Source organism: Rattus norvegicus, chromosome 9 (genome assembly GCF_036323735.1).
Source record: "Rattus norvegicus strain BN/NHsdMcwi chromosome 9, GRCr8, whole genome shotgun sequence".
Lineage (NCBI taxonomy): Eukaryota > Metazoa > Chordata > Mammalia > Rodentia > Muridae > Rattus > Rattus norvegicus.
Window position 1 is genome coordinate 3097867 of NC_086027.1, and position 23880 is coordinate 3121746.

General features: G+C 43.7%; 1 protein-coding gene and 1 pseudogene across 1 annotated transcript; one reads left to right on the top strand and one right to left on the bottom strand.

The window, feature by feature from the left end:
• Positions 1-11143: 11143 nt before the first annotated feature.
• On the top strand, positions 11144-19239 carry MGC116197 (similar to RIKEN cDNA 1700001E04). The gene is made up of 5 exons (NM_001025755.2): positions 11144-11284; positions 12006-12165; positions 13157-13288; positions 13956-14139; positions 18448-19239. Exons 1-5 carry the CDS (start codon positions 11155-11157, stop codon positions 18451-18453), a joined length of 612 nt encoding a protein of 203 aa, NP_001020926.1. The 5' UTR covers positions 11144-11154; the 3' UTR covers positions 18454-19239.
• A 2352-nt stretch (positions 19240-21591) lies between these two features.
• On the bottom strand, positions 21592-23050 carry Pym1-ps7 (PYM homolog 1, exon junction complex associated factor, pseudogene 7; annotated as a pseudogene).
• Between the last annotated feature and the right edge of the window lie 830 nt (positions 23051-23880).

Genomic DNA, 23880 nt, shown 5'->3' on the forward strand with positions numbered 1-23880 from the left:
TACTGGCAAGCCATGTAAACATGGCTCAGGCTCATTGTAAAACCTGTCCTCCTATCTCTCCAACTCGCCAGAACAGAGTCTCTTGGTTCCTTGTTTCCTAGAGCACATCCACTACTGCATGTTGATAAGTTAAGTCTTGGCCAGTACCAGGAGGGGCCCCAGACCTAGGCCTTCTCCAGAACTCCAGGGCTTCCTTGGTCTTTGCCACCTGATAGGCTGGGACACGATCTTCTGCAATTCATGCTCGTTCCTCCAGCTGCTGCCTGGACCCAGGTAACAACTTAAGAAATGACTGTATTCTCCTTTTTCTTTGACCTTCTGAGATGGGTTCCAAATTGTCTGTGCTTAAGAACGCTCTTTGGCATGCCTAAAATCAAACCTCAAAACTTCACCCCATACTCTTACATAGGTCTCAGTTCATATCTGGCCCTAATATCAAGTATACAACAGCCACACCCAACGTGGACTGAATAATTTCCGTTCCCAAATCCTTACCGGCCTAAAGGCAAAATGGCGAATACTGAAATTCCTACCTCAAATCTTTTACTGCCACTCCCGTTGTTCACTCTGTTCCTTCACTTCTGCATGACAGCTCTAAGTCCCAACCCTACTCCTAAGCCCTCTGCGATGTTATCCTGCAGGCGAGCCTGCACCCTATCCAACTGTTCTCCCACTTTGCCTATCCGCTGCCCGTGGACAAACCCCTCACCTCTCTGTTTGACACAAAAGGTCCAACTGAGATCTGAGCCCTCTTCCCTCCCACGGTCCCCCCTTAATCCTGCCCAGAACAAAAGGACAGTTCTGATTCTGGTTCATGTGTTTGCTGATGGTTTTAATTATTCCAGGTGTGGCACAGTAGAACCACTTCTGCTAAGGCACCACATGGGAGCTGCTAAGCATCAGGCAATGGCGTCAGGAGCAGAGGACCCCTAAGTACTAAGTGATTTTGACAAACTGCCCTGTGCCTTGGAAGTTCACTGAGCAGCCATGGAGAGATGGGGTTTGCCCCGCTCCCTCCCATCTCAGACTCAAGCATCTCTGTGTCACAGTAACCTGTCTTAGGTCAGGCTGGCCCCTCCTCACTCTGAAACACCCTGAGAGGTAAAGGTGCTGTGCCCTTAAGGACAGTTAACTGGTGAAGTAGTTCCAGTGTAAGTTAGTGTTCCTTATCTCCTCATACAGAGATGTCGTTAGGAAAACAACTATGGTAAAAGGACGCAAGAGTAAAAGCTAGCCCCTGACTCTGTGTCGGGGAGAAAGTAAATGGACACCATTGACCATCCCCCAACTGGGCTGGTAACATTCCCTGCAGACATTTTGGAATTTACTCTCCACCTGGGAACAAACTTTTGAGTTTTTAAAAGAGTCTTCCTTTCTTTCTCCTTCTGTCTCTCCTGCAACCCTGAGAGAACCTCACACTGTGATTCTGCCAACTCTAACAGCAACATAAGAGCTCCTTTTCCTTGAGCTGAGACCATGATGTTCCTTTCTTTGTCTCTTGTTTTGCTTTCCTGGGCCTCCCTGCCAAGGCCTAGGTACAGTCTTCTGTGTCCACACTAACCCAAAGAAAGTGTCCTTTAATTTTTAAAGAAAGGGCACACAAGTCCACATTTAATCTGTGATTTTTATGGACCCCACAGGGACTTGTGTCCTGATGGGTTCACTAGATCATGGGGCTGCACACAACAAAAATGGAGACATCTATAAAACTCCCAATCCCGCTAAACTGTATCTCTGTTATACTAGACTAAGGAGGTAACATCAGACAGTAACTAAAGGGGTTTTGTCATTTTAGTGGTTTGGGACTCAAAGGATAAACTGCCGACAGCAGTACAAGCTGGCACAGTGAGCTACAGCCGGCTGCACTGAGTCTGAAGCCCTGCTCTTGCTGCCTCACTTCTCCAGGCCCATTCTACTCTGAGATAGAACCTGACCCTGCCCTCAACACCCCTGAGCGCCTCTCCCATGTGTCTGCTTTTGTTTCTGCATGATCTGGAACTAGCAATATATCTCTAGAGAGCCCTGTTAGATTTCCTTTTCACAATGAAAAATATAGAAAACAATCTCAGCAAATAATAACCTTCAAAATCTTGGTTTTTAAATGTATCTGATGTGTGATCCTGTTTATATAGACCGAGTACATGCGATTATGGTTTGCACACCATGTACTTAGCACCAAATTGACTTATGAGTAAGTGCTCACGTAAACTGACGTTGTCAGCTTGGCTAACTTCATCTTATTCCTGGTAAAACTAACATTTTTAGAAACAAAATAATCGATAAGCACATGCACACACACACAGGTGCGCACGTGCACGCACACACACACACACACACAAACGAACACACACACACACACACACACAAATATAATTAAAAACTATGAGCACATGAGTTAAACAAAGAGAGATGGGTGATGAGTCTGAACCTTTCTTTGGGACAATTAACATGAGTTTTCAAATTTATTTATTTTATGTATATATACTTTTAAAGGGGGAATAAGAGGAGGGAGCTCTATCTGTATGATTATCTGAGTATAAAAAGCCCTCATACACACTGAATAAGACCTTTTCAGTGGGTGGAATAGGCTTGATTCTTTGGCACAGAAAAGGCCATTCTGAACAGGACACTGATACCACGGGCATGGAGACCGCATCAAGGTGAAAAACTTCTCACGGGAAAGGACAGCATCATTTAGGCAAACCAGCAGCCTACAACATGGGAAAGAGGGTTAATAGCTAGGCTATGTAAAAAATGAAACTACCTAAACACGAAGAAACAAAACTCAACTAAAATGTGAGATGCAGAATTAAGCAGAGAATTCTCAAAAGAGGAGGCAGGAGTGTGCGGGAAGCACAATGGGCGGTTATTCATCTGCTAAGAAAAGTGAAGTTAAATGAGGATTAAACTGTGAGGGAGCTAGGAGAGCAGGGTAGAGCAGGAGGTAATGTGGAGAGTACAGTGCTGTTTAATCTGGGAGAAGGGGTTTACAAGTAAAAACACCGTGTGAGGCCTTTGAATTAATTAAGAGGGAGGATATTTATCAGCTTTCTATTTAAAGTGTATGTTAAAGCAGTAAAAGAGGCAGGAGTGGTGGGCCCTCAGGAGGCAGAGGCAAGTGGGTCTCTGTAAGCCAGCCTGGTCTACAGAGAGAATTCCAGGGCCTCCCAGAAAAAGTCTGTCTTGAAAGACCAAGGGCAGAGACAGAAAAAGAAAAAAGATCATGCAATCCAAACATGCCATTCCTATTCATGGTAAATGTTTTATAATCTTTTGGGGTGTGTGTGTGTGTGCTTGTGTGTGTGTGTGTGTGTGTGTGTGTGTGTGTGTGTGTGTGTGTGTGTGTGTGTGTGTTTGAGAAAGACAGAGACAGAGACAAAGAGACAGAGACAGACAGACAAGCAGGCATGCGCGCACGCACACACTAAGAGAGAGACAGAGAGAAAGGGAGAGAGGGAGTGAGGGAGGGAGGGAGAGAGAGAGAAAGAGAGAGAGAGAGAAAGAGAGAGAGAGACAGAGAGAGACAGAGAGAGACAGAGACAGAGACAGAGAGAGTGCTGACAGGGAATTAAAGCCAGGACACCCTTCTAACATGCTGGACAAGCACTCTATCCTGTGCAGCATCCTCTGCAGTTCTCTCTTTCCTTTAATGTTGAAACAGTGTTGGTAAATCGTCAGGGCACCCTTGAACTTTTTGTTTTCTTTGCCTCACAGACTCTCCTCCCAAGCAGCTGGGGTTAGGAGATTGCACCCCTAAGCCCTACTTCCGGTAGGGTTCTCTTTGAAAAGTCATGTTCTGTGAGGACCCCTTCACGTCTCTCCTTTTCCGAACATTTATAAAACACCATGCCTAAGAATCTTTTGCAGGGAATTGGATATTGCACTGGGAAGGCCCATTTCTTCATTTTGAGATTCTGGTTATAAACATGTCATAAATATAAATGCCAAACTCCGGAAATGCAGGTGTAGAGCGTCAAATTCTAATCAGACTTAAGTGATGTGGGGTTTTGCTCTAATCTCTATGGTGCTCTCCGTTCCCCAAGTCCATGTTTTTCCTTAGGGTGATGCCTTTTCCGAGTACTGGTATGCTGCAGGGTGCTCAGTTCCACATCTGTCTGCACTATTTCAAAGTTTTCCTTCCAGCCCACACATCTTTGCCTAGAGCTAGAGGTTAGAACCATCTGTCCCTGCTCATTAACCAACCATTCCAGATCTGTATGGTGGTTTTTTTTTTCTCTGTACTAAAATTAGGACAGTCCAGGCCCGTTGTTACACCGTTCACACCACAATATAGTTACCTATCAAAGGCCAGGGGAGAATCAGATCTTCACCACTGCAGTTTCCAACTTGTCTTCATTTTGGAGACCTTGGAATTTCCCTCCCTTTAAGTGGGTGCATCCATCCCTATTTATTTTATTTTATTTTTTATTTTATTATCATTTTATCCAGCATTACTATATAGTTAATGGCAATTTTAAGTCTCTCGTTTTGCCAGTTCAAAAAAAAAAAGTAATATTTTTCATCACTACAAAAAGTAGTCATGACGGAATATGGCGCTCAAGCTGTTCAGTGATAGGAGATTATCTCCACCCACCACCCTACAGCGCGGCTTTGGTGTAGGTAGGCCCCATTTCTCCGACCTTGAGAATGTTCTAGAATTCTCTCAGCCGGCCTAGCCTGTTTCTGTCAAGCCTACAGGAAATGCTCGCATCACGATTTAAATGCCACGAGGGGAGAAATATTCTCGTGCGTGTTCACTGCTGTGTCCCTTGTACCTGATATTTCAGGCACTTTTCCCAAATGGGGAAAAAACGGGGGGAAAAAAGTCCTGACGGCTGAAGGGCCAGCCTGTGAGCATGTCCTCCAACACGCAACCGGACTCAACCTCCTACATGTGGCTGGCGAAAGGGGCGAAGGGGTCCGGCCAGGCGCTGCCTTCTGTCTAGAGGTGCATGTTATTTTCTATTTCTAGGTGCGTTTCGTTACTTTTCCATTCAGTCGCCGGTCTTTTCCAACGGGATAACCCTGTGTATTCAAGGCGCCATTTTGAGGGAATGACTGGAATAAATGCTTTCCTGAGAGAACTCTGACCACAGTTCTGCACAGCACGTGTTTCAAAGCGTCTTCAGACACGGTTCTGGGGGACCCGGGAGTGGCGTGAGTCTGTCTGTCCGTCTGTCTGTGGGGCTCAGGCCTAGCTGGTCCCGAGAACTGTACCTCACGCATGCCCCACGCGCACCCCTCACCTACTCGGGTGGGCGTCGTGGGTCCTCCAGTCCCCCTGCGAGGGCCGAGCGCTGCCGCCCATTGGCTGAAGCCCACCACGAGGCCAGCCCCGCACAGTCATCCCCGGGGGCGCGCCGCCCACGCCTCAGTGACTCAGTGACTCTCGCCACGCTCGCTTCCCGACTCCATTGTCTCCGAGGCCCTTGGCTCTCCTTCCACTGCCTCCGCGACATTTTGCCCGTTGGTGGCCAGGCCGCCACTCCGCAGCTGCCCCGAGTAGCTGCTAGCCGCGTGGCTTCTGTGCCATCTTCGGGTTTTTTTCCAGGGGAACTCCGGCTGCCATCATGGTGAGTCAAGGGCAGGCCCTGGGTGACAGTGCAAGACCAGCCAAAAGCCAAAGACTCCTTACAGGGAGGATGAAATTCGGCTTTTTTGATGTAGCACGAAGAAATGGGGGCGAGGGCAAAAAGGGGTTCCTTCGTATTTCCGGTGCTGGGTTCCCCACTGGACAGCCCCCAGGGTAAGGCCTGGAGGGCAGGAGTTGAGGCCTTGTTGACTTTGGGTCCTACACAAGCACTGAGGGGCCCCAGGAGATGGCGGGAGGCCGGTGGCCACGGGCAGCCCTGGGGACCTCGGGCTGCTCCAGGGTGGGCCGGGTGCAGGACCTGGGCGTCACGTGACAGCCCTTTCCCGCCTTTGGGGGTAGGTGCCTTGGGTCAGGCCGGCTGCCACCCAGCCCTGAGGCGACTACCGGGTAGGAGCTGGCGCGGGCTCCTCTGCTAGGTGACGCCTAGGCTGGCAGAGGCAGGGCCTGTGGACTTCTGGATGCCAGCCCTGTCTCCCCTGGCTCAGTCAGTATGGTTTTGGGGGGCTGGAGGCAGGGCCTTCGCAGGCCGCCATTGGCCAGGCCCTGTTGACAGTGGTGCCTGAGAGGTGGAGGTGGCTTGGCCTCAGCTTGAGTGTTTAGCTCAGGTGTGCGTGGGATGGGGAGGAGCCAGAGGCCTGAGTGGGGTTGGGGGAAGGGTGAAGGAGGGGATAGCAGGACAGGACACCTGCTGAAATCCCTACTCTACCCCAGGACACTGGCTTTGTAGCTTCCAGGGTAACTTAGGCTACAGTAAGACTCTGCCTCAGAATCAGTACTGCAAACGTTGATGGCCATTTAGTCACAAATCCCTTGTGAGTTGCATCTCGTTTATAATTTTTTTCATTTTCAAGGTAAAGGAAGAAATTTATACAGTTTACGACAGATGTTAAAAAAGAGTTGGACTTTAGTAATCATTTTAAAAATTGTGAATCACAATTGTGAATTATCTATCACAATAAGTAAGATCGCACAATACTGGACAGTTTACTCACTACATTAGTGTCAGAAATGTGATGACTTCAGGCTTTATATAGGGTAGTATTTGTGACATACATGGAAATTTGCTTAGCATAGTGATTTACTTACATTTCAAAAATGTTATCCTAAAATCTTTTAATAACTATTCTCAGCTTCTAGCAATATTTGATATGTGGATATTCAGATATAATGGAATGTGTTACTATACATAATAGGAAAGTGTGTGTGCTAGCCTCCAAGTTCATTGCTGGTATTCTAATATTCTCATTAACTCATAGCACATTTGGAGATATAATTAATCTGCCTTAAGTTTAATACAATTTTTTTCAGTATGCTATTATAGTCTACTGGTGGGTAAGATTATACTTTTCCACCAGTGTCAGTAGTGGGCCTGTAGGTGTGGGGAAAATCTCAACTATTGGGGGTAGTGGGGGCCAGAGGCCAAGGCAAGAGGATCACTTGAGCCCTTTAGAAATTCAAGTCAACTTTGGCAGTGTAAAACATCCTTTAAAATCTGTTGTACTCAAGAAATAGTGGCATGAGTTTGAAGCCAGTCTGGTGTACACTTCAGGCCAGCCAGATTTACATAATAAGGCCCTATCTCTTAACTTTAAAACTTACACTTTCTTGAACATCAGAGTTTGACTGACAAGTATTTGGTTGTCGAGTGGTTTTGATCATATTTTAAAAGAAGTAACTAAAGCATTTATCTGTCGTGGAAGTTTTAAATAAAACAATATTAAGCATACAGTAGGCATTAGGTCTTATTAAAATGGAGTTCTTTGCTTTCTTGGTTTTGAGTGTCACCTACTGGGTAAGGACCAGGATATGGTGTGCTTTCTTTAATACATAATACACTATTAAGACAAAACAGATTTTATATTTACTCAGGTGAAACAGGTAGTTTAAGCCCAAATCAAGCATCCTATGATATTTAATGCTTTATTTTCCTTCTCATTAAATTTTCTCATTCATATTACTTTTGTATATAGAATACAATTAGAAGACATAGGAGATTTTTTTTCTAATATTTTTACAAAAGGAAACCCAATATTTTGAAAAATGAAAAGCAAGTTCTCCTGAAAGAATAAAAGAAGTCAGCAGGTTAAAAAAGCCCCAATAAATGTAGGTATTTGACTAAGTCCATGTTTGTTGTGTTCTGTTGTATTACCTCTTCTGTACACACATTCTCAGTTAAGTTCTACTTAGAAAAATTCATGTTAACCAATTAAGAATCTACTGTATGGTGATTGTAGAGAGTTTGGATCAGAATCAGGAAAAGGTGAGTTGTGTGTATAGACTCCCTGAAAATAAAAGATGGTGTCGTCTCTATTAACTCCCGAAAATTTCAAGATGGCAGTGGGGGCTTATATGGTGTTATTCAAGAAAGAGCTATTTCAAAACATGCATTAAACACAGTAGTATTAAGGAATAGGAACAGAATTCATGTATTTCTAAACTCGCCGGACATTAATATGGCGGTGTTAATTTCTATTAATTTGCTAACAGAAAGGCAAAGAAAAAAGATTGATTTAAGAGTTTGATACTTTTCTGTTTGGGGTTTTGAAGAGCTGTTTTGTTTACATTGGAGTTTTAATGTGCTTTGGATTTAACATACTCAGTAAAATTAAAATTTAATAATTTAATTCTTCCCTTCCAATTTGTATCCCTTTGAGGTCATTTCTCTGGCTAGGACTTCAAGAACTATATTGAATAAGTAGGGAGAGAGTAGGTAGCCTTGCCTAGGCCCTGATTTAGAGGGATTGCTTCACATTTCTCTCCATTTCTTTAATGTTAGCTACTGGATTTCTCTGTATTGCTTTCAATATGTTTAGGTATGGACCTGGAATTAATGGCCTCCCATTACCTTTGTCATTGTTAGGATACTAGTAGGATAGGTTTGATTGAAATATACTCTCAAGAATATTAACAAAACCATTGCCTCTTGTGTACCATCTGACAAGATGTCTTGTGACATCTACCAAGTTCACAGACAGTTCTTCACAAACTTGCCAAAGCCAGCAAATTGGAGCATGAAGAAAGCCATGTCCAAGGCATTCAAAACCAGCCTCCTCACCAATGCCCCCAGAAAAGGCTTTCTTAAAAGGAGGGAGGTACTGAGACAGTTGACCATCATACACTCAGAGAAGACTGTGCCAGGAGAATTGGGGAAAGATTGTGGGAGAGAGTAATTAGGTATCAGTAGTCAGTGAGTAGAAAGTAAAGTGAAAAAGAAAAAATATATAAATAGAAATAAAATAAAGTTCTTTAACAAAATGGGACACAATGTATTGCTGAGCTATACTGTGTTTACACTTGCACAGGCTTTAACATCTAGAGAGACTAGATGTGATGAAGTAGGATGCCCTTGTCATTTACATATACTATGTATACAGCAAAGATAAATGAAGTGGAGAACACACAGATCAAAGTTCCATTGTTCCCTCACACATATATGGCTCTGCTTCCCTTTATCAGGACTGTGGAGGCCAGTGCTCATCCAGGTCTCAGGGCTCAACCAAAACAGTCCCCTGTGATCTCTGGCCAAGTGCTCTTGTGTTCCCAAAGAACTCTGCCTCAGGCTGCAGAGGCACTGAGGGGCCAGCCTTCACCTTCAAGGTGCAACCACTCTTTCAGCCTTTCAAGGCTCTCTGTTACTCAACTGGAGGCTTCAGCAGAGGCCTTTCATCTCAATAACAGAAGCTTACCTGATCCAAAACATTGGGAAGCCATCCTACACTCCTGATTGGCTGGTTATCTGAGACCAAACAACATAACTCTCTTCTTTATGCCTGTTTTCCTGATTTGAAAGTAAATAATGTGATCATCTGTGGTGTTGGTGGTAAGAATAAAATCCTTAACATGAATAATAGGACCATACAGAGCATGGGCTTCACATTCTAGATACAGAGTGAATAGCTAGAGGGAATTACCAAAGAAAATAATAAGAATCCTAAAAACAATTACAAAAATAATGAAATGAATTAAAACAAAAAGAAAAGCAAAAACAAAAATACCTTGTGGGTGCTGGATTTAAAGGCATGTATTGACTTTGACCAGCTTTGTAGGTATTTGAAATAAAAAGCAAACAAACAAACAAACAGCCTTATTACACTTGCAGCTGTTGCAGGAGAGAAAGCTGGTAGATATCCTGTGCTGCCGCCCCCATGCTGTGATTCTGCAGCAGCAAGTTCCTTGGGAATAGAAACCTGTATGCAGTGGGATCCCTTGCTGGCCCTGGCATCTCAAAAATAGAGGCTTCCCTAATCCAAAACCTTGGAATCCAGTTTACTTCAGGCCAGGAATGAAGTCAACCATCATTAGTGAAAGAGGAAGGGAAAATTACATAGGAAAAATATGTGCCTTAATCAGAAAAGATCCTCAACTTCTAAGACCTCCACAATCTCCACTCCTCTCTTCTGGGCTTTGCATATTGATGTTGTATAACTCCAGATGGTAGGAAAAGGCAGAGTTCTTCCCAGAAAAGTCATACATGATTTTCACCCTGACATATGTGAGGTGAGGTGGCATCGTATCACAGAGTCAAGAAAGCCGGGATAAGAACACAGAAGCCACAGATGACAATGCCAAATGGACTCCCTCCTGAACTTATGGACCCATTAAAATTGAGGTTTAGCCTAATCTTAGGCCATTCCACTCCCTGCCCACCTGCCTGCTTTTTATGTTTGCTATGAGTAAAAGTTCAGCTTGTAGCCCCAATATCTTCATGATTGGACTTGGAAATTCAGGAAGAATGATATTGGAGAAGGGATGGGTATGTGGTTTCAATGTGGTAACACATGGTCCAGGTTGATGTTTGCTCAGTGATGTCCAATTTAATTGTCTTGTTATATTTGTGAAAGGGAAGATATCCAACTTAATATATAAAAGGTACAGAAATTTATTATTTTATATATGGCCTATAGTTGATCCCTATGTTCCCAAGAAAAGGGAGTTTTTATTGCAAAAAATAGGATTATAGATCATTGATTCTGTGAAATACATGGATATGTAAATAGAAACAATGTCAGATGTCATGGTCTGTACAGTAAGCAAATATTCCCCGGTTTTATGCAGTCAGAGGTCTAGAAAAAATACATTGGCCTCCAGAAAAAGGGAAAACCTTAGGAATCGAAATGTGTGTCACATGTATTGTCTTGGGTAGTAGATTTACTTTTAAGAAACAAACACCCTCCTCCTTGGTCCCTAGAGATTTGGGTGCTAAGAAAAATCTGTTCCCTAATTCAGGGTTGTAAGCAACTCTCCCCAGCAAAAGCATTGATGACCTCTAATGAAGCAGAGAGAAACATCTAGCTTTGGAATAGAGGTTGACAAACAGTATTCCCAGTGACATATGAGAGACTGGAGGAAAGGGCCCCCACAGAAATTGATCCATTTGGGGAAAGCTAGTTAGCAGGTAGGCCATAGAACTTCCCACTGACATCATCAGTAAGCCCTTCACTGGAAAATCTATTGTATCTAAGAGATCCCTAGAATCTCCTGTGTGTGATGTCACCAGTGTTGTGGTGACACCAACTGCCTTTGGGATATTCCTTCAGTTCCCTTTGGGTTCACAAGCAGGCATGTTTCGCCAGCTGCTCAGGCTATTTCGCAAGGAAAGTGGAGATCAAGGAGAGACCACACCAAGGCAGAAGGAAGATGACCTCCTCTCTAGTAAAACAGGAAGGAGGAAATCATTCTGGGGAAGGCTTGGTGAGTCCTGGGCAGAGTTGGGGAACATCCTCAAGGAGGTAGGTTTGAGGTGTGTCTTCAAGGACTAGGCCTTACAAGCAGGAGCCTTGGTATTTCTCAAAGGCAAACCAAGAGTCAGGAGTTCCCGATCATTAATTTGAGAGAAAGCCAGAAAGTGGTAAGCCTTCAGTTTCTTTTCTGGAAGTTCTTTAATTGTGAGTGGCAGTTGGAGGCACTGTGAGATTAAGCATGTTTCCATTCATGGTGAGGAGTTGAAGCATTTCATCCTCTAGATTACTGTAGGTTACATAAGTCTCTGATGGCGAGAACAAGGAAGGATGTGCCCCTGGAAATGAATTGAGTTCTCAGACACTTTGGGCTGAAAAATACATGATTAGAGCTTGATGGTGCTAAGCATTATGAACTCCAGGATTATGTGCACCACAGCTGATATGAGATAATAATGTCCCAGATGTTTATGTCTCAGTCAGATTATAACTTTCAGTGTCAGGGGTCCTGTAATAGTGAGTGTGGCACGTGTATGGCATTAGAGCTTGGGAAGAGGGACATAGCTTAAGAATCCAGTTCAAGAAAGCTTTTCTGCTCTTTCAGGGATTCACCCAGTCTCTACCATTTCCCCTTCCTCAACCTCCTTTTGGGATTCAGAATGATGTTTTCTGCCCATGGGCCATAAAATATGCAAATTCACTTGGGTTTATCTATCTATCTATTTATCTATCAGGATTTGGTAGGAAGACATCATCCCAAAATGTCATCAGTGAGCAAGAGAAGTGTCGAAAGGAACTGGAGGAACTCAAACTTGAAATCCAGAAGTGTAAATTCGAGAGGGATGAACTTTATCAAATCCTGGACCTTTATATCTATGATGATTGGGACCTCAGGTAGTCATTATGCCCAGTAACCTGTTCACCGTCTTGTGTTCTGTTCTCTCTCTGCTAACCCAAGATTTCCTCATAGCACCAGAGAGTTTCACCTCTCATCCTGGATTTTAAGGAGCCTTGGCAGGCATTTGCTTGTGAGATAAGATAGGTGCTGTGTGTTTAGGGTCAACCCCCTTTGTACTTGACCCTGAGCTCCTTGGATTAGCATTGGTTCTGTTAATAGCTAGAAGGACCTGGTCACACTTGCTGCCTCTAAGTGAGGGAATGAAATGCCTGCACGTCATCACTCTTTTACTCTGATTTTGTTCATTATACACTGATTCTATGGCACCTCCATGCATGTAGTTGGGATTCTCCTTGTGTTTTATATGGGTTGGTATGTATGTATGTGAAAGTATTTGTGGGTTTTATGGTCACGGTCAGGGAGTCTGGGGAGTTTGATGGGATCTGAGGATTTGTGTGATGGACAGTTTGCAGGTCATGATGGTGTGGAAGCCCACAGGGATCAACAGAGCACTTTGCATCTTCTATTTACTTAGGTGGTAGATAGGACTCTCCTGAGGGAAGGAGGGGTTACAAATCCTCTTCCCTGTCAAAGTAGTTATGCCCTCTGGTAATTCAGGGAACAGTAGGAAACAAGGTTTGAGAATCCCTGTTTTCAAAACAAAAGAAATGTCATCACAACTATCTGTTGGACCCAAGCCACTCCAGTACAGAGGGTCTTTGCAGAACCATATCTCCACAGTCTTTGAAAGAGTCCTTATTTCAAAATAACTCTTTGCTGATTTGCATAGAAACATTTCCTTGAAAGAATTGTTGTTGGAGTCTCACTGTTGTGTTTTTGCTCTGGTCTTTGTGTTTGCCACATGATTCCCTACCCCCTCCTTTCTTAAATTTGAATTTTTTATTGGTTTTTTTATTTACACTTCACCTAATTCTGAAATCAGGAGTTCAGATTGTTATTTCTTCCTTGGGCCATGTCCCAACACAGGCTGGATGTCGAATTGCCAATACTTCAATCCGAACATGAGAGGAGAATGATGTCTATGCAAATGATGACCAACTCAATAAGTGATGCCATGGAGAGGTACAAGGAGCTCATACAAGCGAACAGTTCCTACCGGTGAGTCACTGACAGAGATGAGAACCCAGCACTAGGCAGGAAATGCTTCTGTCCTGTGTGACTTTGAACCAGATTGAGGGCTCTGGTTCCGTAGTGTCTGACTCTTAACAAGAAGCCTGCCTCCTGGCAAGGGTCTTAGATTAGTAACTAATGGACTCATTTGTCGTACATGCGAAGTGTGTAGAAGACACTCCAATTGTTATTTTCCCCATTGAGGATCCTCTAGATAGAAAGTTTTGAACCATGATGGGAATATCAATCAACTCTGAACCTGTAGGACTCTGACAGCAGATTTAAAGATCTGTGATGCATGAGAAACACATGGAAAGATTGTATAGCTATTGGGTCTTCAACTAACCCTCAGAGGGGATTTCCCCACTATGTGAAGATGGTTTTAGCACACCATAGATAATAAGCACCCATATGGACCATCTCTTCTTCCTTGATTTAGGTAAACCGTCTTAGTGTGAGGATTTTCAGAAGTACTTTGATTCATGTGGATTGTGGATTCTGGATTTGACCCCCTCTAGTTGGTGCTAACTTGTATAGTGTGGCTCTATTCTGCGGATATCTGGGGATGAGGACCCATGAAGGGATGATTGTACTTGCAAGAGTGAGAGGCAAATAGAAGCTGGCTGGGATTTACCATTGTTTGTTTGTGGTTCAGCATCAGGCACTCCCAGCTCCTGCGTGAACAAGCTCAATTGAAGAACAAAATACAGATTTTGCTGAATGAGAAGAGAGAACAGCTGGTGGAGCAGACTGAACTGCCAGCATCCTATGTGGAGGCAAAGAGGCTCTGTGAAGAGGCCGGAATGAACATCTGTGTCCCCAGTGCCAAGCAACAGCAGGTAGGGTTAGACCTCAGGGTCAGGTTGTCCTCATGTCTTACCATAAACATAGACAAACCACTGTAACTGTCTATTGACTGATCCATGTACTGTCCTCTGTCTCATCCAAGTGTTCATTTATGTGATGGCTTACAAGGCTTTCTGTGGAGATAGCCCTTTTTCAAGAAACGGCATGTTTGGAAAGCAAAAGCTCCTGCTCTTTGAGAATCTGCAGTTTGTTAAGGGAGATAAGTTGATCACACATCACAGCACTACATGCCATTATGTGTGGAGGGTGCTATGTGCAAGCCCCTCTTTAGACTAGAACAGGGCTTTGAGGGATGAAGCAAAAGCCTGGAGCTCATTTTCTTTACAGGGATCATTTGAGACTCCAGGAAGTAAGTAGTTTTCAAGGAGGAGAGCCTGGTGGAAATGGCAAAAAAAAGGTTCTAATTGTCATTTGTGGTAGCTTTTGTTCTTCCTCCCCCATCCCCCTCTATATGAAGATGGTGTCTGCATACATCATAGATCTTGGGTAACTACAGAGCCTGAGGAGCAGCATGTCAGTCCTGTCTTATTTGAGTGCTCCTGGAGAGTTCACATCTGGGCCTTACAATATGAAGCTGGTTAGAAGAGCAAGGATGTGGAAAAGGTTTCTCAAAGGCTGAGGGTTGGAATGAGAGATTTGAGACTTCAAGAACAAAGTTATGCGTATGTACCCCCAATTCTCACCAAGAAAGCTGCATTGCTGTGCTGACCTGCATCTTAGGGAACATGCGGGGAGGCCAGTTCATGACAAGCAATTTTGTCTAGTCATCATCCAACTTAGTCCTTTAAGCCCAGGTCTCTCAACAAACCTGAAGCTTCCTGTTTTGTGCTGGCCAGCAGTCTTTGCATCACTGGTCCAGTTCCAGGTGGAGCCCCCTCTCTTATTTTCTCAACACATTCTTAAAACATTCAGTGATTTTCAAAATAAGGATTAGATATCTTCACTTTACCTGAACATAGGTATCCCCCTGGAAGACTCTGGTTTGTCTTATTGGTTTTGCCATGATCTTGCATGGAATCCTAGAGTGCATCCCTCTGCTGACATTTCTTTGCTGACTATATCATGGGCATGGCATTCTTTTAGGATAGACTCCCTCTCAATATTGTACAGTGCTGCATTTCAGAAAAGTCACTGTATGTTATTTAGCCTTTTTCTGACTGACATTTAGGTTGTTTTAATATCACATGAACTCTAATGTGATGAAAAGTTCCTGGTAAATGACCATGAGTCACTGCCTTCTCTGATGCTTCCAAGGTCTTCTATGAAGGAAACAGTGTAATTTTAGTGAGGGGCCTATGATGAGTCAGCATAGAGCTTGATGGAGTCTTTTCCTAGAAATCTCTGTCTTGGGAATTTGATGTGGTGTTGTTTAGGCTATTTGTGCAGAACATGTAACTTACTTGTAGGACCATCAAGTATCTGCATAGAAAGGTTTCCTGAAGTGGAAATGAGTACAGGCCAGGGCAGCACAGCCTGCTTGAGTCTAAGAGACTTGTACACAGCATTGTTCCCAGTAATTCCTCACTCAACAGGAAATGTGGTGCATAAGAGCAAAGTTTTCATTTGTGCATGTGAGTATGTATCTGTGTGTGTGTGCCCGCGCACGTGCGCATGTGTGTGTGTGTGTGTGTGTTTCTGTGTGTGTGTGTGTGTGTGTGTGTGTGTATGTGTGTGTGTTTACCAGCAGTGGCTGAGCATGTTTATTCTCATGTTGTGTCTTTTTCTAATGCTGGATGATTTTTCAAGTCTTTTTGGTATGGGAATTTATATATAGGAGTGTGGGTGAGTGTGTGTGTGTGTGTGTGTGTGTGTGTGTGTTTGTGTGTGTGTGTTTGTGTGTGTATGTGTTTTTTCAGTAGTGAACGTCTGTTTCCCTCTATTTCCAAGTTTCATGAGAAACGAACTCTAAGAGTTCACTTTACATCCATGAAACATGAAATACAGCTGCCCAGTCATTTGGCATCTCCACCTAGCTCTGTACAGCCAAAGGACACTTAACTTATTAACTAATTCTGTTTTCAAAAAATTCATAACAGAATTATCTTGCGAAGTCTGGGGAGGAGTGGGAAACATGTTCAAGTGAGTCCGGTTTCACAGGGGTAACAAATGGTAAAGACCTGGATCTTGCAGGTCCCTTTTTGTTATGGTGTAGAAGCAGGACAATAAAGTTCTTTAGAAATGCAACCCCCAAAAAAGAGGACACAAAAACACCTGTAAAGTTAGATTTTCAAGTGATTAGGGGAAAACTACTGATCTGCATTGAAATCCTTTGGAGCACATCAAAGGAAAGGAGTACAGGGAGGTAAGGGCAAGGCTTCTCTATAAAATCCATGAGTTTATGCTGCTTCTCTGTTCTTTGTGAATTGTGAAAGCCCACTGGAAGGTTGTGTCACTCACTGTGTCTTCTCCGAGGTTGCTTTCCACATTGCCTGCTACCATTTCTTTCTAGCTACCTTGGCAACTCCAGCTTCCCCTGGGCTGTTGGCTTGGATTTTATTCATTGAGAATTTGAGTTGCTTGGAGTTGTATCATCATACAGCAAAAGTCCCATATGCTGTGGTGCAAGAACAGGACAGTTTCAGGAGCCCCTTTAGGTGCACAGATAATCCAAAGCACTCCCCTATGTTATCTGTGTAGTATTCTGCAAGTGCTGTTAATCAACATCATTGTCTCTCAGTTAATTTCAGCCTCAATGAGGTTAGGAGAAATGATGAACTTCAGATGGGTCCTGGAGTGTAAGAACAGGTAGCCCTATGAGAAGCCATGTTCAGAAATTGGAACAGAAGTTTTAGTTAACCCAGTGATTCCACAAAAAGGAGTAGGTGTTGCCACTGCAACTAGGGAGCATCAGTGTTGTAGTTGTCCCAGAGCAGCCTGGAAGGAGAATCAATCCAGACGTCCATCAGCCAAGGAGTAAAAATGTACCATAGGGTGGAGCCCTTTATGGATTCTTATTCAGTGTGAGATAATCCATGCAAGCTTTTACTTACTTACTCACTCAAAATATCTGTGGCACAATCACATTACCTGGAGAAAATTTATTGATTTCGATCCTGGTTATGGAGATTTCCTATGATTCTAGCTTTGGGCATGAAGTCATTCAGGCTATGGTAAAGAGAGCTTCGATTAGAAGAAGCTGCACACTGTGGGGAAAGTCTGAAAGAGTGAACAAGAACAAGAGTCTAGTCCACCACCAACATATGATCCCTTGCTGGGGAACAAGACTGCTCTACATAGCCTTGGGAACTTGCTAAGCAAGATTGGTAATAGGGAAAGAACCCTGAGTCTATATCGATTTATAAGAGGACAGCACATCACTGACTGAGCTGTTTATAGGCTCTTGTCACTATGCCACACAACATTTGTTTTTATGCCTCCAGCATATCCTGGGGAATCTTTACATTAAGCATTAATGTTCAGGTAGGAACACAGGCTGGAAGAAGCCATTTGAATATCCTTCCCTATATAAATACCCTTTTTGGGTGAATGACCACCCACATGGTTTTCAGCCTCAGGCAGCTAAAGAGCTACTCAGAGTATTCTTCTGGTACAGTTCATGTGAATTTCCCCCATGAAACAATATATATGATCCTTTGGATTTCTTGGTATTTTCTACTCCTTTCTTCCTGTGATCTCTCCGGAAAGATCTAAGGTCATATTCTCTTCTGTCCTCTCACAAATTGCCTTGCACTAGCAATAGACTTACAGGGGTGCTGGTGTGTTTCTACATCACAATCACCTTTAATGTCCATGTGTACGCTGGGAAGATTTGCATGGAGCACATTCTCAGTGATTACAGGATCTATGCAATTCCCATGGATTTGATGTGAGATGGCTTCTCTGTGTATTTGCAGGTACAGCGGTTAAAATGGAACCTAGGCAGGTTCCTTCACTGCAAACTTAATCAGAACTTTCACCTCAGTTCTGGGCATGTTCTCCAGAAGGCATCCACATGGTATTCTAGGTTGCTCATAGCTCTCTTGAACTCCGATTCAGAGACAGCTACAATGTTATTATTCAATATATTATACCTGGACCAGTGGAAAAATATGCTCATTTTTTCTAAATTCCAGTACAGTGCATAGTCCACAGTTTAAATTCTAGCAGTTTTTAAAAGCTGAGATATAAATCCAAGCCCAAGTACTCTATGACACTTGAGGATGCAGGGACTTACCTCAGCTGACAGGTCATGCTGGATTGTCCAACTGAATAGAGCTGATGTAAGAGGGAGAGCAGAATAGACAACCCCTCACTAAACCTTTTTTCCCTTGCTCTGCCAGGTTTGAAATTCTCCAGCAGAAACTCAAACATGACATAGACCAGGACAAGATCTCCCTTGGTGAGAAGTGGTACAGGAGGAGCGCTAAGTGTGCACAGCAAATACACCACTATTGCATCTCATCTGTAATGTCCATAGCAATTGTGGACTGCATTTTCCTCCTTTAGTTTGATTTCTTTGGATTGAATAGGCTGTACTTTCACCTCGCCTCTCTCCAGCAAGTGTACAGTTTTGGAGGGACCCAGAGAAGTGCTGATGCACATCAATCAAGAGCTGCTGGTCATCCAGAAAGACTGTGCACGTGTAAATTTGTACTTGTCCTGATGGGTCATCCAAAAGGGTTTCATGGAGATCAGTTCACAACATTGGAAAGACTTTGAGACAAAGACTGTGATGTATTTTATGCTCGGTATTGGATGGTCTTGTCCTTCATACCCCACTCCAATAGAAGAGACCTCCTTACATTCCGCTTGAAAAGATTATTACCATCAGTAACTGCTTATCTATTATGTTCCAAGGCCAACTACGGGGTATAAATCTGTTCTGCAGAATGAATAGCAAAAGAATGTTTAGCACAATTCCTCTGTTTAGATTTTGGTTTGAGTTTTGATTATTTTGGTTCTTTGGTTTTTCTTGTATTCATTTGAAAGTTTGTTATTTATTTGTTTTTGTTTTATTCTTACAGTTGATTCGCTATTTTGATAAGGATATAGACTGTATATATTGACTACCCACATCTGGTTACTATTGAGTAAACTGGATGTATTCTTTTAAATAAAACAGTGATCTCAAACTCTTCACTCTTAAGAACCTTTTTATTGATCATTAGTGTCACCATCTGAAATCCCACAGCTATCAGGTAGCGATGGATCTCTGCATTCTCGTGGGGACTGGGCATCATAATTACTTCCCAGTCAGACTGAGATACAAAAGCCATTATACAGTCACTGTAGACTGTGTTTCCAACTGTGTGAATACCATGTTCATCATGCAAAAATTACCCACGGTGTAACCTTGTTGTCAGTATTTAGATACCACTTAATTATGCTGTTTTGTGGATGAGAGTGTTGAATATATTAATGGGATATACATCAGGTTTTCTGTAATATTTCCCAGGAAATAAAAGCATGGGATAAGGGAGATTAAAAGCAATCAGGAAGCCAACACCCAAATTTTGTTTTGGAAAGAACTGAACACCCAGAAATTTGGATGATCCTGACCACAGCACAGACCGTCACTTCTGTCCACCTCTGCACACATCCCTGGCCCAAGAGGAAACTGCACAGTGCCTCCGATACAGGAATATGAGAGCAGTCAGCGACAGGAACCTACTTGGTCCAGCCTGGACCCAGAACTGAACTGAGTACGGAGAATATTTGAAGAAAACCAAAGGCATAGTATTCTGTGTTTCCTGATTGTGGCTTTTTTTAACACTCTAAATGCGATTTTGTTTTGTTTTGTTTTGTTTTTGGATATTTTTTCATTTCCATTTCAAATGTTATTCACTTTCCTTTTTTCCCAGAAATAAGACCCCCTATACCATGGCACTCCCTTCTTCTATAACGTGTTCCTTTTCACATCGACCCCCTTTCCCTACTCCTGACATTCCCCTACACTGAGGGTCCAACCTAGACAAGACCAATCGTTTCTCCTTCTATTTGTGCCCAATAAGACCATGCTCTACTACATAAGCATTTGGATCATAGGTCAGTCCATGTATAGTCCTTGAGTAGTGGTTTAGTCCCTGGGAGCTCTGGTTGGTTGGCATTGTTGTTCTTATGGGGTTGCAAGTCCCTTCAGCTCTTTTAACCCTTTCTCTAATTCCTCCATCTTGGATCTAGTTCTCAGCTCGATGATTTATTGCTAGCATTCGCCTCTGCAATTGACATGATTTGTCTGTGCCTCCCAGTAGATTGTTATAGCAGGATCCTGTCCTCATGGTCTCCTTAGCTGCATCAATCTTATCTACTTTTGGTTGATATATATACATATATATATGTATATATATATATATATATATATATATATATATATATATATATATTCACTGTCTGCTCCAAACTTTTGCCTCCATATCCCGACCTATGAATATATTTGTTCTCCCTTTTAAGAAGGAGTGAAGCATCTGCATTTCAGTGGTCCTTCTTCTTGAGAGGCAAATGCTAGCAGCAAACATTGAACTGAGACTGGGCTTCCCATTGGAGGAAATAGTGAAAGTATTGGAAGAGCTGAAGGGGTTTGCAACCCCATAAGAACAACAATGCCAACCAACCAGAGCTCCCAGGGACTAAACCATTACCCAAGGACTATACATGGACTGACCCATGGCTCCAGCTGCATATGTAGCAAAGGATGGCCTTGTTGGGCACCAATGGAAGGAGAAGCATGTGGTCCTGCCAAGGCTGGATCCCCCAGTGAAGGTGTATATGGGGGGGGACAAATTGGGTGGGGAACATTGTTATAGAAGAAGGAGAGTGGGATGGGATAGAGGGCTTATGTTCGGGAAACCAGGAAAGGAAATAACACTTGAAATGTAAGTAAAAATTATTCAATAAATGAAAAAAATCTGAAAAAAATGAATTTGTGACCAATGGTGCTGGGTTAATTCCTCACAAGTTGATCAGATCTTGAAGAAGTTCACATTGATAGATTTCTAGGGTAGGAACTCCCAACATTCCCTGCTTCAGTAAAAATAGGGCTATGTATTCAGGCCCTTCTCAGCGTAAGAGACACAGACTGTCCCTTCACAGATCATGGGAGACAAAAAAAACAATGAAAGTTCCAAGCCTATACAGCTGGGTGTGGTCGTGGTTTGGCCTTGTCTACCTGGATGGTTAATCACAAGAGTTCCACTTTTCTGTATTTGAAGTATGGAAATGAGCTGGAGAAACGAATCAGCAGTTAAGCACAGTGGCTGCTGCTCTTTCAGAGGACCTGGGTTGGAGTCCTAGTACCCACATGGCAGCTCTCAACACTCCATAACTCTAGTCCCAGGGATCTCATGCCCTCTTCTGATCTTTCTACACACCAGGCACACACTACTGCCCAGATATACATGCAAGCAGAAGACCTGTGGACATGAAAACAAAGAAACAAATACAAGCGAATAAATAAATCTGTGGAAACCACTATATCTCAACAGAGCATAGGTTTGCTACAAAAATAAATGAACTTTTTTTGTCATCTACATGAATTTATTCATACTTTCTTAAATAAAAGATGAAAAGGAGGAGAAGGAGGAAGAGGAGGAGGAGGAAGATGAGGAGAAGAAAGAGGAAGAAGAAGATGAGAAGTTGGAAGAGGAGGAGGAGGAAGATGAGGAGAAGTTGGAAGAGGAGGAGGAGGAGCAGGAGGAGGAGGAGGAAGAGGAGGAGGAGGGGGAGGAGGAGGAGGAGGAGGAGGAGGAGGAGGAGTAGGAGGAGGAGGAGGAGGTCGTGGTGGTTCGGGTGGCCAGGGAAGTTATTCATAAACACTGAACAGGAACCAAGACTCCAAAACTTGAGTACTCCTTGTACCCTCAGGCTCCAACCCTCCCGGAGTTCCTTTCCAACAAGACACCCAGATCAGCAGCAGAGGTACCTGGGGTCAGCACTCAGATTGTGAACAATGGGATGGAAGGGGAAAGTTCAAAAATGGAAGCTGAGAAGGGGAAGGGGTGAAGAAGAGAGATCCTAGGCTCTAGAGGACAGTCTGCCACAGGAGGGGAATGTGAGCCAGTATGGGGGAGCCCATACTGTGGCCCATGCTCCCTGGACCCCAGAGCACCCCATGGTTTGTTCTTCAGTCCACTCCCCTATTCCTGAAGCCTCACAGGCCCAACTCCAAGTCCTCCAGCCCCTCCTCCAAAACCCTGTGCCATGTCAGCTTTTCCAGCTGTTCTCTGTTGAACTTCCCAGCCTGGAGGCGTTACTGCAGCTTCTCCACCTGTATCAGCTTCTTCCTTAAGTTCCTGATCTTCTTGTCTTTCTCTGTGGTGGCAGCAGAGTCGGGTGCATGGAAGGCAGCTAGAGAGGTGGCCTGGGGGCCATGGTGAGCACTGGGTGTCTGGGCTGAGAGTCCCAGAGACACCTTATCAAGAGTCCTGCTCAAGGCCTCTGTGTCTTTCTCCTGTGGCTGTCTCCTATTCTCCTTCCACTTCAGGTTGCGTTTGGCTGTCTTGGAGAGGCCTGCTTCACCATTGTCAGGTCTGGATGAGGTGACCTGTGTGGAGGCCTCAGGGCTCTGTCCTGGGGAAAGTTCTGGTTTACTCTTGAAAAACTTCACTTGTTTTCATAGGCTTGGTTTCTTGGAGCACATATCCTTCTTTGACCCTCCGCTACTTGTGCTGTGTCCCATCGGGTCTCTGTGTTGATTCAATGTAGTTGCCAACGGTCTTCTCAGTTACAATGGGAGTCGCCATCTTGAGAACCAGAACCCGATAAATGAATTAATAGGGGTGATAAATGGAATTGTCCTTCATTTAAGTTCTTGATAAATGGCAGCATTCATTCCTTTTTAAAATTGCTTTTTAGGTGACCTGGGTTGGATCTGGAATTGTGTTGGGTGGTTTTGAGTTTGAGAACTCAATAGACTATGCCTTTTATATGCATCATTGTTGCTGTCTAGTGGATGAGTTAGGTCCATTTTAAACCTAATGCAGGCACCACACAGTGAGTTTGGAGAGGACGTACTGAGAACAACTCCCTGGGCTCTAGCTGTCTTCTAGATAACCCACTGTCTCTACATGGAAACCTTGCTCAGGCTACCTTCCTCATTTCCACCACCTTATGTCACTGACATGACAGATGCCTGAGAAACACTTTTCTTCAGCCAGATCTGCCTCTTCCCAGGTGCCCCCTTGTTCTATGTCTAGAAGGTTCATTCAGGTTCGTCTCCTCCCACAAACCCTGTGTATCCTTCAGAACACAGTTGAGTTCTTCCCAGCATATGGAAATAACACCAGACAATGGAGACTCTAGAGTCAGGAAAACATCTAAGAAGCCAGGGCACTCAGATTGCACAGGATCCTGATAACCAATGGGGAAGACAGGGTGGATAGACAGATGGCCACTTCTCTATTCAATATTTGAGAGGGCACATGCACTTCATAATTCAGGAAAGTCTCTACATGTATACCTGTAAATAGCTCAGCTGATTACTACTAATTGCTGGTTAGCTCTGAGTTAACTTCTAATCCAGGAATACTTCAAGAGGAATACTTCAAGGTTTGGCGGCCATTGCGTATTCAAACCAGTTGCAGAAATACCAAGGAGGGAGAGCTACAGGAATATTAAATACAGAAGGCCCTAGCATGAATCTCAGGAACAAGGCAGCCACCTGACCAGAGGAGCAAGCCTGAGCTTTGAAATGAAGGACTTTGCTCCCACTCACTCCTGGCTGGAGATGAGAAGGAAGGTAGGACATTAATCTCAGATCTCTAGCTCCCAGAGCATAG